Raw genomic sequence first — 14,880 nt, 5'->3', positions numbered from 1 at the left:
TGGAAGGATTAGGGGGGAAAAAGTGGTTTGGAAAACAAATTGTGAAATGTTAATGAGAAGCAGAAACACTTCCCCCAGCTTTGCAGACTAGGTGCAATAAGAAGTCACATAGTCAGAGAGATCAGCCTATGGCTGTGGATCTCCCAGCTCCAAAATATCACAAGGACAAGCAAATAACGTGATCGAAGCATGGCGCAAGACCCTGACACACGCGTGTTTCCCCACAGAGGGCTGAAGGAGAACCCAGCATCATTTCTCCCGGACCGTGGATGAGAGACTAAAAGGATTAAAGCAGTGGCACATCACACAAAGATGGGTGGCAATAACAGGCCTTTAAGGACTAGCTCAGTATTGCTTCTCGCTCACCAGCTTGTGCCCATATACCAGGGCGCTGAGTGCATCAGAAGCGGCAAGGCCAACCAGCTGAATTTTTCTTCGTTGATACTTTTAAAGTGCTGCGCTGCAGCATCTGCTCACCTCCTATTTTTGAGTGGGTATGGGGAAGTGTGACTAGCAAATGGATTTATCTGATAATACATCTGCTCCTTCCCAGGGGGCCCCTTGTTGCTTTGAAGCAGGGGGAAGGGATAGAGAAGATTTAAGAGCCAAGGATCCACTAAACAAGAATCCCCCCCAAGTCTCCTGGAGATATTCAGCCAGCATAGACCCAAGAGCTTTGTAACACTGTGCACTGCTCACTATTAACCTCTTCCTCCCCGGGGAGGAAGCCTGCCTGCTTCAGTCCAACCCACAGCCGTGGTTTTGTCAAAAAGCCTTAAAGGCTAAAGGAAAAAAAAACATGCGACCACTTGTTGGAGGTTTCCTAGCAACTTTCTACATTCAGCTGGGTGCAGAGGAAGCTCACAGCTGAGCAGCGGGTTGAATAGCTGGTGTGAGTCAGTGCCAGGGAATGGGGCTTAGGCAGCCAAGGCTACAGTATTTTGGGGCACAATTTGTTCAGCCTTTTTGCGACATGCCAGAAATGCATCAGATCAACCGGGCCCGTGTAGGGAAAAATTAGCCCTTCACTTTCCTATCTCCGCAATTAGAAACCCAACAATCATTGCTGGTGTACTGAGCTTGTGAATTGCTTCTGCTCTACAGCACAGATCCTCTTGAACAGGGGTCGGCAACCTTTCAGAAGTGGTGTGCCGGGTCTTCATTTATTCACTCTCATTTAAGGTTTCGCGTGCCAGTAATACATTTTAATGTTTTTAGAAGGTCTCTTTCTATAAGTCTATAATCTATAACTAAACTATTGTTGTGTGTAAAGTAAATAAGGTTTTTAAAATGTTTAAGAAGCTTCATTTAAAATTAAATTAAAATGCAGAGCCCCCCGGACCGGTGGCCAGGACCCGGGCAGTGAGTGCCACTGAAAATCGGCTCGCGTGCCGCCTTTGGCACACGTGCCATAGGTTGCCTATCCCTGCTCTTGAAGGACTTCGTTGATGGAGACAGAGGTGGCATGCTTGAACCTGCTTGCAAATGTTACAAGAAACTCAATACAGACAACAACGCAAACACTTTAGAAGTTCCAGCACACACGCACTTTGCCCAGCAGGTCCTCCGGGACCTCCTTCGTGTGCAGTTTCAGTAACTATTTCCAAGCTATAGGAATGCCAGGCAAAAGTATCTCAAGTTAGGTTAACTAAATCCTTTTGCATGAGATCACAGGTAGCCATTGAGGAAGTGAACACAAAAGCAATAGAATGCTATTACAGCTGACAAGAGATGTTTTATGGCCTTTATACTTTGTGAAGTGGCTGCTTTGGGAGCTGTTTTTCTGTAAGTAAGTCAAGTGAAACATAAGAAATTGGACTGACTTAGACCCAAGCAGAAGCAGTTCCCTCAATATTCTCCTCACAAATGGCAGACTGCCCCTCTGTGACCCCACATCACTGTGAGAGCACTGGGATACAATGCTCAGGCATTGCTTCAGAGGCGAGGGAGCTGGCAGGTCATCTTAACTGAGAACTAAGCAAAGCTGGGAAATGGGAATGAAGTTTAAGACCTAGTGTCAGGCCAGAGAAGCTAGACCAGGGGTAGACAACCTACGGCACGGGTGCCAAAGGCGGCACATGAGCTGATTTTCAGTGGCACTCACACTGCCCGGGTCCTGGCCAACGGTCCGTGGGGCTCTGCATTTTCATTTAATTTTAAATGAAGCTTCTTAAACATTTTAAAAACCTTATTTATTTTACATACAACCATAGTTTAGTTATATATTATAGACTTAGAGAAAGAGACCTTCTAAAAACGTTAAAATGTATTACTGGCACCCGAAACCTTAAATTAGAGTGAATAAATGAAGCCTCGGCACACCAGTTCTGAAAGGTTGCCGACCCATGACTAGATTGTGAATGCTCCAGTCAGTTAAGCAGGGGCTTTTGCTAGTTTAACACCATATGCATCTCACCCTTTAAACCCTCCAATACCTTAAGCATGCCAGTGCCAAAGCTACATCACTTTCTTAAGAGAAATGTTTGCTGAAACTTAGCACAAGTGATAAAAGACCTTGGGTAAAGTTTTCAAAAATTGACTTAGGCACTTAAGAGTTAAAAACCCACTGAAAGTCAGTGGGTGCCTAAATCACTTAGATTTTTTTGAATATGGTATTCATGTTTTAATCCAAGTCTTCAGTTGCAGAACCGTTTGAGAGATTGGGGGCTCTATACACAGAGTGGGATAAGCGTAGTGCTTAGAGCCCTATGTGGGGATCCTGGCCACACTGAATTCAATGTGAGTTTTCTCTTTGATCTTAATGGGACCAGGATGTCATCCATAGTGGTTGTATTTGTAGGACCACTAGGATGCTGACACCCATTTACTAAGAAAGAAGCAACTTCTTCCCCTGCCCCCTTTTAAACGAACAACAACCCCCTTGCTGTTCGAAGAGACAAGGCCAAAATTAACAGGCCAAAATGTGACCTTACAAAACATGCAAATATTTTGTGAATGTTTTATGATACAGTTGGAAAACTATTGGGTTTTTTTAGAACGGCCAGCAACTTAGAAACTTAACGTGCAGGTCGGTAAAACTGCATGGAGAGATATTAGTGGAATCAGGCCCGAGTTACCGAAATCCACCCCAAAGTCAGAGAGCTGCAGTTTTAATTAGTGAGCACTGAGGCAGGCAGGAGAGGAAACAGTCCAAGCACTTCTAATGTATCTATCACCATGGGATCCAGGCACAACCTGCAGCTATATGCTGCATAGTAAATATGCGGTTTATTTTCATTCTCTTTCCTCACACCAAGTTTTAAACAGTAGTTATATTCTCCAGGGTACATAATATTACGCACCTTACTGCCATCACAGACTGAATAATTAGAATGGATTTTTTTTTAAATTGAGGCGGAGAAGAAGAAAAAGAGGAAGCATATAACAATTTCTTTAGAAAGGAGACACTAATTTGTGTTCCTGAAGTTGCAATCAGATAGCTTCTGGGGTTGGGTGGGGCGGAATAATATCTATATAGAACCTTTTACTGAAAGCCCTTGATCAGGAATTCAAATTAATGAATTCTGTTTGCTGCAAAACTGGCATTGCAACTGCAAGCAGCAGGATAGACCGCACTATTGAAGTGGACATCCTGTCCACACCCTGCCACAGGCAAGTGTTATCAGGGGAGTAGGTGTTCTCCTCTGTGCTACTGGAACACAGTGATAGCATTTCATAAAAAGCATAAACACAGCAAAACAATCCCATGATTAAATATAGCAAGTTCTAAGGGAAGAAGTCTTTCGACATGTGCCTGTCAGCTTGTACATGCACTCCTAACTAGCCCCTTCGATATTCGTGCAGAGTCTCCTTTACATGTTAGACAACACCACTGCTGATGCCCGAGATTAGTATCCAGAGAACCCAGCTCAGCTGCCTGAAGTTGAAGCAACTAGCTCCAGTCCAGAAAACTAAAAGTCAATGGAGCCATGGCCGGAAGTTTTAGAAGACTTGTCTTAGTGCAGCCATAGTGAAGAGCATGAATAATCCATGATCACCATCAAACTTTTTTCCTCTAGTAATCATATCCTTTGGGAAAGGGCTGTGGTTTTAAAATCCTACAATTATCCTTTGTATTTATGGGTCTCCAAATCTAGACGTATTGCAGGCTGCAAAGACCCCTTAATATAAACTGAATAGCATTCACAGCTAATGCAGGCTTCCTGTAGCTACAGGCCTGCTTTTACAAGGCCTGATCCAAAAGACAGAAAGGCTCCCATTGTCTTCAGTGGATTTTGGATCAGGCCAATAGCAAAGTGTGTTTGAAAGATCACATTTCCATCTGACAATGCAGTACCCACACTATAGTTACTTATAACACCACACCAGAGATTACAACAACTGACAGTTAGAGGAAAACTGCTTCTCACCCCTCGTCCTCCCCTGCCACTTTGCAGCTTTATTCCTGTGTGCGTAGAGTGTTTCCCTGTTTCCCCTTTACAGCCAGGTTCTCCTTTGCTATACAGATCTCTCTAGGCATAAGCAGGAGAATCCCCGTAATTTTCATTTGACTGGAGAATTCTTTATGATTCAACATGTGCTATTTAGAAGGGCTCTGTCAAACTATTTTTTAAATGACTCATTTAAAACAATCAAGTTGTCAGGGGCCCTTAAAATTACTGATACAATGTTGACAAAAGTAGGAGACTACTTCAAAGTTGGTCAGCTTCACATGTAGGAAATCCACACCAACTGTTTAATGAAAAAAACATTTTTTAATTTATTTGTTTGGTTTTTTATACTTTAAGAGCACTCAATGAAGCAACTACACACCGGAGTTCTCCCTCCTCCACCATAACAACAAAAACCTTATTAAAACCAAAACTTGAATGTTGCCCATTTTTTCTTTTACCAAACTTTTTAAGTTTGCTCCTGAGTTGAACCTTGCTAGTTGTTTCAGCCAGGAGCAAGATGTTGATGCATTTAAAACACGCGCACACAGTATGCTCAGATACTATGGTGATGGGCATAGTATAAGAATTGAAAGAGGGTAGGATACAACTGCAGGCAAACTGTACCATAATACTGCATGCTCATGCAAGAGGTAAGTAAAATACTTTGTACACTAACCTAATGCAAACATCTGATTCCTCATAATAAATTTGTTGTTTGGACAAGGAGTCTGAAACTACTTGCTTGTGTACACAGCAAGATGTGTCTGAAGTCTCAGAGAGTGATTTCAAGTGTTTTCTATATCTTGACTAGCTGCAGTGTGTGTGTGTGTATGTGTGCGCGCATACACAAATGAACACGAACAATAACGCATGCCTAAATATTTCACATCAGCATCCTGTGCAAGGCTATTTTGCTACACACCCCCATGACTCTTAGCTCCAGATTCCAGCGTTAATTTAGAAGATGGGGAAGGGAAGAGAACAGATGGATTAAATCCTGCTTAGTGGCACAGAGGGCTGCGTCTCTATAACAATGCTGCCGTCTAGTTTCTAAATGTGACTTTATAACTATTTTTGAATATGATCTGTCCCCATCAGCTTACAAATAATAAATACACTGGACGCATTTGAATCCAAAATGCTTCAACACCAACCATTTATACACCAACAATGTCCTTTTCTATCAGGAAGGGTAAGCCCAAGGAGAGAGAAGATGGGCAACGGAAAAGTTTGATTGTGGGGACTGAAAGAGTTAGTTCTTGGACTCTTGCCGGAATTCAAAAGCCCTTGTTTAAAGATAAATCATGTTAAAAAATAAAATAAAAAAAAAAGAGACCTCTTAGAAGTAGATATTTGAAGCCTGGAAGCAGATACACATGACTAAATACTATAGTGGTAGGTGGCTTAATTTTAATGTGCACACTACAGTACGGCAGCTTATATTACTGCATGCCTTTCCAGGCACCTGGGGACAAGGCAAGTGAAAGGAGACAGAGTTATTTGGGGTGAGGCTCGCATTCATGATTATGCAGGTAATGCCTTCAGTTACAAACAGCCTGTTTGACTATAGTGATTTTTTAAATTTGATTCCATATTTTAGTAATGGCATTCAAGAGTGATGGATGGGTTTAAAACTTCCTAGAGACCCTGTTCTAATTTGTTGTTGTTCTCCCCACAATTATATTTTCCCTATTTTGAAGGAATATTTCCTGTCTTTGTCTGAAAGACTCACAAACAGGGGCAACTGATTATACAAGGGAAAAAGTTAAAGCGAATATGGACAAAGTGCTTTCCAATACACAAAGCAAAATGAAGCCAGAGAAAAATATTCTACTCTCTTTCTAACCTCAGGTGCTACTGGTAACAACAGCAGGGTAAAGATTTCTGAGAAGAGTAATTATTAAGACAGTGCCACTTTCAGCACAAGTTGTGCACTATTAGATAATTATTAGTGCTTAAGAAAATGAGGGTTTAGTAGCAACATGAGACAGACAAGTAATCATTCCCAGGGGCTCTGGTAAAGCACCTCAGTCCTGACCTGCAGCCCACCTGCTTCCTTCACATATGTGGCTTTCGACCCGTTTTTCAGCAACGTTTACGTATCCATCAAATTCTTTGGCAATTTTGCAATGTGAACTGATGCCTATGAGTAGATTCAATAAGACCCCTAAATTCATCTTTTCTGACTCTGAACACTGTTTGAAGCCAGGTCTTGTAATACGGCTGGAACATCAACCCTCTTCACCTTCTAGTGACAAGTCTCTAACTGTCTTAAGACACCATCCCCGCAGTTACTGTGCAGGCTTGTTTGTCTAGTACTCAGCTTCGCACAAGCCTGCAGTTTGACATGCAATAGAAAGTACAATAGAGTATCTGGCCTTTGAAAACGCAGTCCCTTAACATAAAGGTTAAGCACTCATAGCACTGCATCTGTCCCTGCTGTCAACAGGCATGTCTCCTTTGCAAACTCCAAGAGATTTGCACTGTTTCCTGCTTGCAAGGACCGCAGAGATATGAATATTTTTACCACTGGAAGCATACAAAGCTTGCATGCCACCTTCTGAGTGCTGACTTCTAAGTAAGATCTCTTCATTCATATTACCTAGAGGCTGGGCAAGGAACACCCAGCAGAGCTATTAAAGTATCACTCAGAAAACAGCATCTCACCTTTCCTTGCGCCTATCCACAGGGACGCTTTCTTCTCTCCCATCCCCTAATGCAAAGTACATAGCTTTTCATCAGTTTCTAGTCACAGTAGCTAGTGGGATCTGCAAAGTTGACTCAGGCTCCCAAAAGGGTTTTGCCTGAAATGCTGAAAATAGTTCTAGATTTGTTAAACAAGTCAGGAGACAAACTGAACAAGCCCTGGGCAACAGGGCACAAAGACAGGAGATCTTTCGGCCCTTAATGCTGCTAAGATTTGATAGAAAAAGAAAGTGCCAAAGGTGATTTGCTGTGTGTTGCTGAGCTCTGGGACAGCCTCTGCAGGTGCCCTTGTCAGCCACCTGCGACATGTACTAGGACACACCTTTATCTCAGCTGACACATGCTGGACTAGGAGAGGGTTTGGGAAGGACAGAAGGAGGAAATGGTAGCTATAATGCTAGAAAATAAATTGGCACAACGGACATATTGTTATTTCTACTTATGTATCATCCCCAGCACCCAAAACCACTCCAGGGCACTCAGTATTTGCCTGGGGACCTCCCAGCCAGACACTTGGCCCGCACAATGCAATAGGGACCCACCCAGGCAGAAGGGCCTGCACCTCCCCCATCCACCTCAAAAATGACAATCCTGTTTGGGGATTCTCGGTCAAAAAGTTCCTCCGCTCCAGTCAAATACCACCCCCACCCCGCGGCAGTCTCCAAAGGGTGCGTGTGTCTTCCTACAGCTTCCCCACACTGCACACACAGTCCTCAGGACACCTGCACTCAATGGCTGGTGTCAAAGGACGCTAGAGGATGAACTGTAAACACAGCCCAGGGGGCCCTTTCATCATAGTGCCGGAGCATCTCAGCCCTGCCCGAGGGGCAACTTTAGGCTCAGACTCCAACGAGTGAGGCGGGGAAATGGAGCCCCCTGGCCATGGCCTAACCCCCCTCCCCGCCCGTCCTCTTCGCTGCTTCCCCCTAGTCCTCCGGGCTGCCCTGCACCGCTCCGGATGTAACGTTTCCACACGCTGCTATGCCACCCCCGCCCCCAGGCCAGGACACCCACCCACCCACGTGCCTGGGGTCTCAGTTTCCCCCAGGCCTGCCTCGTCACATACACACCGGGGGTCTGTGCACGTTCCCCCGAAGACACCCCCAGCATTGCCCCGGGCCGGGGCACCCGGACCCACCTTGTACACTTTGCCGAAGGCACCGTCCCCCAGCTCCCCGACGATCTCCCACACCTCGTTGGGGTCCAGGTCCCGGCGGACGTGCTCGTACTCCTTGGATCGCCTCTTCTCGAAGGTGGAGAGGCGCAGGATGCGGCGAAAGTTGGCAAAAGCCATGGTGCTGCCTGGGGCTGGAGTCCCCGACCATACAACAGGCAGAAGGGGGCTCCGGGGAGAACCTGCACCCCGGGGACACAGGAGAGCGCTGGGGCCGGTAGAACAGAGGTCCCCTCGGGAGATGGGACGAGGGGCGCACTGGAGAGGAGCGCAGAAGGGGAGAGGCTGAGGAGTCGCAGGTCGGAGGCACTTCACAGCCCAGCCCCCAGATCCAGTATCCCCGCACCAGCCGGGCGAGCCGCTACCTAGCCTAGGAAGGTGCCGTGCCCCCGGCCAACCGGGATCCCAGCGCCCGGCAGATACGCCTTAGTGCTCCGCCTGCTGGGAAGCAGGGAGGGACAGCAGGCAGCCGCTGCTAGGACAGGGACGTGGAGCTACCGGGCACAAGGCTCTCATAGGGGAAGCGGCGGCCGGCGACTGCCCGCGGCGCTCAGAGCAGCTGGAGCTGCTCCCCGCCCGGTGCGCTGCGGAGTTTCCCTCGGGACCAATACACAGGCGGGGAGGGCGGCGCAGCCTCAACCCGACCACATGGAGCCAAGACCGCTCCACCTGCCCGAGCTTCGCTGACGCCTCCCCCTGCCCATTGGATACACAGTGTTCTACTGTCCCCGCCCCCAACCCGCTAGATACTTTACATTCTACTGGCCCCGCCCCTGGCTGTCGTTTACCCAAAAGGGCACTGGCGTATCCCCTGCCATGCAGTTCCACTGCCCCCACCCTCTTCGCAGGGAGCACTGGGAAGTGTAGTTCTTCCTCTGTGTTCAAACCTCTTTCCCATTGAAATGATGATTTGAAGAATTGCTTTTCGGTAGTAGTTAGAAAGGTAGAAGCAGCCCGGGAACCATTGAGCTCTGGACTGGGTCATAGGGGTTGCCTGTCTTGCAGAAACCCAGAAGGGGCACACCAAATTGTGACTTGCAATCTATATGATTTTATGAAAGTATGCTGATGAGTGTGAATATAATGTAACTAAAATATGCTTCATGCAAAAGGTCTCTTGTAAGGTATCATTACAAAACTTATAATCTACTGAATGTGGTCATCCTATTTGTATAAATGTATCACTCTTGTATCCGAAACTAGAAATATGAAATATAACTCTGAGGGCCTATGGTAATTATGCAAAGTGTGGGCCATTAATGGTGGTTTGGAATCTTAATGGCGCCCATTAACCAGGACAATTGACTGTAGAAGGCTCTGTTTTACTTGTAAGTCTTCCTGTGTGCTGGCAAGTGGGTAATGAAGTCTTACAGTGACATGTGATCATGTCACCTGAACTGGAATTCATCTTTAACCTGGTGCTTGTCCATTAAAAAGAAGGGGTGGGAACCCAGAGGGACAAAGAATTCCCACCTTATGCAAAAAATATATAAGTGGGTGTGACAAAATAAACAAGGCGGCCATCATGAGGAATCCCCTAGCTACCACCTGAGCTGGAACAAGGGCTGTACCAGGGGAAAGGATTGTGCCCAGACTAGGAAGGCATCCAGTCTGTGAAATAAACTTATTGAAACATCTCTGAGGGTGACATTTTATCTATATTCAATTTTATTACTGTACTAGGCTTAGACTTGCGTATTTTATTTTTCTTGGTAATTCACTTTGTTCTGTTTCAGAGTAGCAGCCGTGTTAGTCTGTATCCGCAAAAAGAAGAACAGGAGTACTTGTGGCACCTTAGAGACTAACAAATTTATTAGAGCATAAGCTTTCGTGGACTACAGCCCACTTCTTCGGATGCATATAGAATGTTCCATTATGCATGGAACATTCTATATGCATCCGAAGAAGTGGGCTGTAGTCCACGAAAGCTTATGCTCTAATAAATTTGTTAGTCTCTAAGGTGCCACAAGTACTCCTGTTCTTCTTTTCACTTTGTTCTGTCTGCTATTACTTGGAACCACTTAAATCCTACTTTCTGTATTTAATAAAATCACTTTTTACTTATTAATTAACCCAGAGTATGTATTAATACGGGGGGGGGGGGCAAACAGCTGTGCATATCTCTCTATCACTGTTATAGAGGATGAACAATTTATGAGTTTACCCTGTATAAGCTTTATACAAGATAAAATGGATTTATTTGGGGTTTAGACCCCATTGGGAGTTGGGCATCTGGGTGTTAAAGACAGAAACACTTCTATAAGCCGCTTTCAGTTAAGTCTGCAGCTTTGGGGCATGTGGTTCAGATCCTGTGTCTGTGTTGGAGCAAACTGGCATGTCTGGCTCAACAAGACAGGGTGCAGGCTGGCAGGGAAAGCAGGGGCAGAAGTAGTCTTGGCACATCAGTTGGCAGTTCCCAAAGGGGTTTCTGGGATCCAACCCGTCACACAAATATTACAGGATGAGGTGCTGTGAACCAACTGTATGCAGGAGAACAGAAACTCTGATTTCAGACTGGGGCACACAGGGCAAGCCTGTCTAGGAGAAGGAAAACTGTGCTTTCAAATCCAAGCAGTTTAAGCTCATTAGCCTTGGAAGGCAAGTGGACTAGAGTGGAATCGCTGATACCTGTTCCTAGCAGCCCAGCAGGTTTTCCCCGGGGAGGCGGGGGGAGGTTAGGGTGGACTGTCCTAAAAAGTAATTATAGCCAAAACTTACTTGTTATAGAAACAGTACAGCAAGCCAAATGGACATATGGATTTTGACACAGGCCTATCAAGCTAGCAAATGAAAATGGACTTGAATTTCAGACAATGGCTAAACATATTACATGTATTGCAAGCTGGAATGTTAATATTCCATTCACTCCAGGCCAGACCGAGCTAATAGCAGAGGAGTTAAGAGATACACGTTTCCTTTGCTGCCATACAAGAGAAAGGTTGGCTGGGTACAGAAGAGGTCACAGATGGAAATTATACTTTCCTTTATTGCAGACATTCAAGTGGACAAGTGAAGCATAGAGATGGAGTTGCTAAAGCAGTGAACAAGAGAACAGTTACTTCAATGAACAGCTAACTGGAAACTGGTGTCTGAGTAGATTGTCATAGCAAGGTTGCTATAGACTATGCATTACTGTGAACTGCTGTTATGCACCACTAGAAGTAGCTCTGTGGTTTGAGTATTGGCTTGCTGAAGGTTGTGAGTTCAATCCTTGAGGGGGCCATTTAGGGATCTGGGGCAAACATCTGTCTGGGGATTGGTCCTGCTTTGAGCAGGGGGTTGGACTAGATGACCTCCTGAGCTCCCTTCCAACCCTGATATTCTAAGAGAAAGATTAATTTTATCCATGTTTGGGTAACACTGTAGATCATAATATGATTTTGATAATGGGAGATATGAATGCAAATGTTGGTAACGGACATAGTCAGCAAATGAATAGCAATGGACCATATGAGATGGCAAACAATAATGGGGAAAGGTTAAGAACTTGCGGTAAGATGCATAATTTGATTATTGGCAGTGCTTAGTTTCCTCACAAAGATATGCACAAGTTTGAATGGAATTCACTAGATGGTCATATCAAAAACCAGATTGACCACATTATTATCAGTAAAAGGCAAAGAAGGTCAGTGCTGGATAATAGAGTCTACAAAAATATCAAGTGTGGCAGTTATCATGAACTGCTAATGGGAAAGATTAATGTGAAATTAAAGTCCAAGAAAAAGATGGGTGCAACTGGAGCTCAAGTTTATCTTGATAAATTAAGGGATACCTCTGTGAGGAAGACATACAAGGTGAGACTTGGAGGTTATTTCAAACCATTAATTTGCAATGATGAAGAAATTGCACTCCAGACTGGATGGGAAATATTCAAGGAAGCAATATAAAATACAGCAAAGGAAGTTATTGGAAGGCGTAAGCAAACCATGAAAGTCTGGACAAGCAATGAAACAAGAACATGACAAGGAAAGTGTGCACAAGTCAAGACTACTGGGAAAGTGGAAGAAGTGAAAGTGTTACCAAAGTGGTGAAGAAATCACAACAGTTGGACAAGCAAAAGTTCTGGAAAGAAGAGGTTCCACAGCTAAAGGAGGCACGAAGAAAATAAGATATGAAAATGATATATAAAAAGGTTAAGTTGTATGGAAACACAATTAGGCCAATGATGCAAGCAGTAAGAAAGACTATTGGTGAACTGACAACAAATGATGAAGAGATGCTGCAAGTATGGAAGGAACATTCTGACAAAGTGCTGAACGCTGTTGTTCATCGAGATGCAAGCATTCTCGACATGCTAGATGAACAGGGCAGATTGCAAGACAGAATGGATTTCAGCACTGAACCACCATCAGAAGAAAAAATAGAAAGAGCAGTGAAGCAATTAAGAAATGGGAAAGCTGCAGGAACAGACAATATAACAGCTGAGCTGCTACAAGCCGGCAGGACAAATGCTATCAAATCATTAGGAAAAATATATAAGAAGATATGGGAGCAAGAGGAGGTACTGTATGACTGACTAAAAGCAATAGTTGTACTAATCCCGAAGAAAGGGTATCCTACCAATCTGAATAATTATAGTGGTACACACTTATTATCAGTACCAGGAAATCATGATGAAAGTAATTGTCAACAGATTAAGACCAGTTTTAGAGGAAATAGTAGGTGAGGAACAATGTGGCTTCACACCAGGCTCAAATTGCTTTGATCAGATATTCATGCTCCGATAGTTGATGGGGGGGGGGAAATGAGAATGGGGAGTCAAGATGTTTACCGTTTTCATTGACTTCACAAAGGCATTTGATTCAGTGTGAACGGATGATACTCTTCACTGCCTTAGAAAATTGGTGCAGTTGACTTGGACTTACAATAAATGCCAAGAAGACAAAGCGGTTGCAGCTTGGAAAAGGAACAATAGATATAGTGTTGAAATGCAACCGAGGTGAAGTCATAGAAAAAGTAAAATCTTGTGCGTACCTAGGAAGCTTGAAAAATGCCAATGGTTAAAAGGAGCTGTGTCTTAGCCAAAAGTTCTGTACAAAAGTGATGAAATTATGGACTCATAAAAACATTGTTTGCCACCAAAATGAAAATTGATTAAAACAGTGTCCTAACAGTATAACTCTACAGACTGGTCAGAGTTGCATAAAATTAAGCAGACATCAGAAGGCTGGAGGCAGTAGAGAGTTCTTTGGAAGATGGCAACAGTAAAGTGAAATGATTTTAACACAAGTGAAGTTAGAAGGAGAGTAGGATGTGAAATCAGTGTACGGGATTGGCGGCAATCAAAAAGATGACAGTGGTGGTGACATTGTAGAACACAAACAGATGATAGGATGCCCAAGAATATAATGCAAATGCAGCCAAGATCAGTCAGGCCTAGAGGCCAACCCCCAACTAGATGTCAGGACATTGTACACAGGGATATGACCAGGCTGGGCTTAAAGGAGGACCAAGCCATGGACAGGAATGAATGGTGACACTGTACTGCTCCCTGTGTCTTGGAATGAGAAGAAATATATATCTAAAACAGGGGTCGTACTGGCCGGCGAATGAGCATCCGCCGAAATGCTGCCAACAAGCAGTGTCATCCAGAGGCATCGCCTCCAAAATGATTTTTGGCGGCATTTCGGCGGTGACGCCTCTGGATGATGCTGCTTGTCGGCAGCATTTTGGCAGTGACGCCTATTGATGTTGCCGCTTGTCGGTGGCATTTCGGCAGATGCTAGTCCGCCGCCATGGTCCTCCGTGGCTCGTCGTCTGGCGCCCACCAGACGAAAAAGATTGGGGACCACTGATCTAAAACATAAACTTTTGAAGAGAGTGTATGGAGGAAAACCATGATCACCTGTGCTTCATACTACATAAAAATAAAATAAAATGTAATTTAAAAAAAAAAATTTCAAACAAGTCACAGCTTCCTATCGTAATTCATGGCTACCTATCAAGGAAGGGTTCGATTCTGCCAGCACTTATGCAGGTGGGTAGTTTTACATAGGTTACCAGACCAATTGAACACAATGGGATTACTCATTTGCATAAGTGCTTATATAGGATCAAAGGACAGGATGGAAGTTGTAAAATAAAGATGTTTTTGAATCATCTGAGTGTAAACAATGTATCTAAAACTATCTCAACAGAAGAAAATCACTTCTCCTTCCCCAAGTTCAGCTCTTAAATATAGCCACTAAATATTTAACTTCTGGGTATTTTTTTTTAAGATATAAGCATCTGTAAATATGGATAGACAGGGTGGGAACCAATTTGTTTAAAGTCATAATAGTCCTCCACATACTTTAAATTAGCTGCAGCAAATTTAGAATTGGAATAAAATGGGGACATCTAGAGGAATTATTTGATATTGGCAAAAAGAAGAACAGGAGGACTTGTGGCACCTTAGAGACTAACAAATTTATTAGAGCATAAGCTTTCGTGGACTATAGCCCACTTCTTCGGATGCATATAGAATGGAACATATATTGAGGAGATATATATACACACATACAGAGAGCATAAACAGGTGGGAGTTGTCTTACCACCTCTGAGAGGCCAATTAATTAAGAGAAAAAAACTTTTGAAGTGATAATCAAGCTAGCCCAGCACAGACAG

The 14,880-nt window shown here is 44.2% G+C and overlaps 1 protein-coding gene across 2 annotated transcripts in view; it reads right to left on the bottom strand.

Annotated features, from left to right (window-relative positions):
• STK10 (serine/threonine kinase 10) overlaps positions 1–9,004 on the bottom strand; it is an 82,864-nt gene extending 73,860 nt beyond the window's left edge. Inside the window, exon 1 of one of the 2 annotated variants that reach the window (XM_005298050.5) lies at positions 8,239–9,004. In XM_005298050.5, coding sequence (XP_005298107.2) covers positions 8,239–8,394 — 156 coding nt within the window. In that variant the 5' untranslated portion in view covers positions 8,395–9,004. The remainder of the gene's footprint in view (positions 1–8,238) is intronic. The other variant, XM_065555897.1, reaches the window with a different exon arrangement.
• Positions 9,005–14,880: the final 5,876 nt, after the last annotated feature.

Source organism: Chrysemys picta, chromosome 8 (assembly GCF_011386835.1).
Source record: "Chrysemys picta bellii isolate R12L10 chromosome 8, ASM1138683v2, whole genome shotgun sequence".
NCBI lineage: Eukaryota > Metazoa > Chordata > Testudines > Emydidae > Chrysemys > Chrysemys picta.
Note: the sequence above shows the minus strand (reverse complement) of the source record. Positions and strands in the feature narration are given on the sequence as shown.